The 911-nt window shown below is 31.8% G+C and overlaps 1 protein-coding gene across 1 annotated transcript; it reads left to right on the plus strand.

Annotated features, from left to right (window-relative positions):
- Positions 1 to 349: 349 nt before the first annotated feature.
- LOC110103614 (BTB/POZ domain and ankyrin repeat-containing protein NPR2-like) lies at positions 350 to 690 on the plus strand (the record flags this gene model as incomplete). The annotated part of the gene is made up of 1 exon (XM_020832403.2): positions 350 to 690. A coding segment is annotated over exon 1 (341 nt), but the record flags the coding sequence as incomplete, so codon positions are not given.
- Between the last annotated feature and the right edge of the window lie 221 nt (positions 691 to 911).

Below are 911 nucleotides of genomic sequence, written 5' to 3' on the forward strand. Positions count from 1 at the left end.
ATGCTCAGTTTAGAGATACCTACTGGTAGATTTCTTCTCCCTCAATATATCAATGATTGTAATAATACTGATCACTTAACTGGAAGAAGTTTCTTTAATGATAAATTTTTATGATTAGATTTCTATTTATTTTCACCTTTTTCTCATTAGCCTTTAGAGTGCTTTCCTTTTTTTCCTTCTTTGAATTACTTGGGTTTGTTAGTTTCTATTATTTTCCGTACTTTTTTTATATATTCAACTTGTTATTAATATTTATAATGAATCCAAAATTAGCTATTATTTTTTATCTGTCAACCAACTGACTTGTTTGACTGTTCAAATAACATTTGTTTCTCTGGCATAACCTTAGATGATGCTTCTCTATTATGCAGCAACATACTGTGATTCCAAAGTTATTGCAAAAAATTTGGATATGAGATTGGCCTATGTTAATCTAAAGAATGACAGAGGCTATACTCCTCTTCATATTTCTGCTATGCGTCGAGAACCAGCGGTCATTGTGTCCCTTCTAACCAAGGGCGCTTCTGCTTCTGAAACAACTGGAGATGGCCAGTGTGCTGTTCGTATATGTAGAAGATTGATACCGACAAAAGATTATCATGCAAAAATAGAACAGGGTCAGGAGTCAAATAAAGACAGATTTTGCATTAACATTTTGGAGAGGGAGATTAGAAGGAATCCCTTGGCTTGGTATTAGATGTCTGTTTTGGTTCATCTAATTCTATTAGTTTACCTTATATAAAATTAGCCTCTATGTTTCTTCTTGAATAGGAGAATCTGATGTTCTTATGTACGAATGATGAAATAGTTTAATTAACTTTCTAACTTATTTTGTTCATGTTTTAATATTTGGGTCTGCAAAATCAGTGTTTTATCATTTTGATTCCTTCAGAAACAATAGCAAGAATAAT

The sequence above is a fragment of the Dendrobium catenatum genome, unplaced genomic scaffold, assembly GCF_001605985.2.
Source record: "Dendrobium catenatum unplaced genomic scaffold, ASM160598v2 original_scaffold_83629, whole genome shotgun sequence".
Lineage (NCBI taxonomy): Eukaryota > Viridiplantae > Streptophyta > Magnoliopsida > Asparagales > Orchidaceae > Dendrobium > Dendrobium catenatum.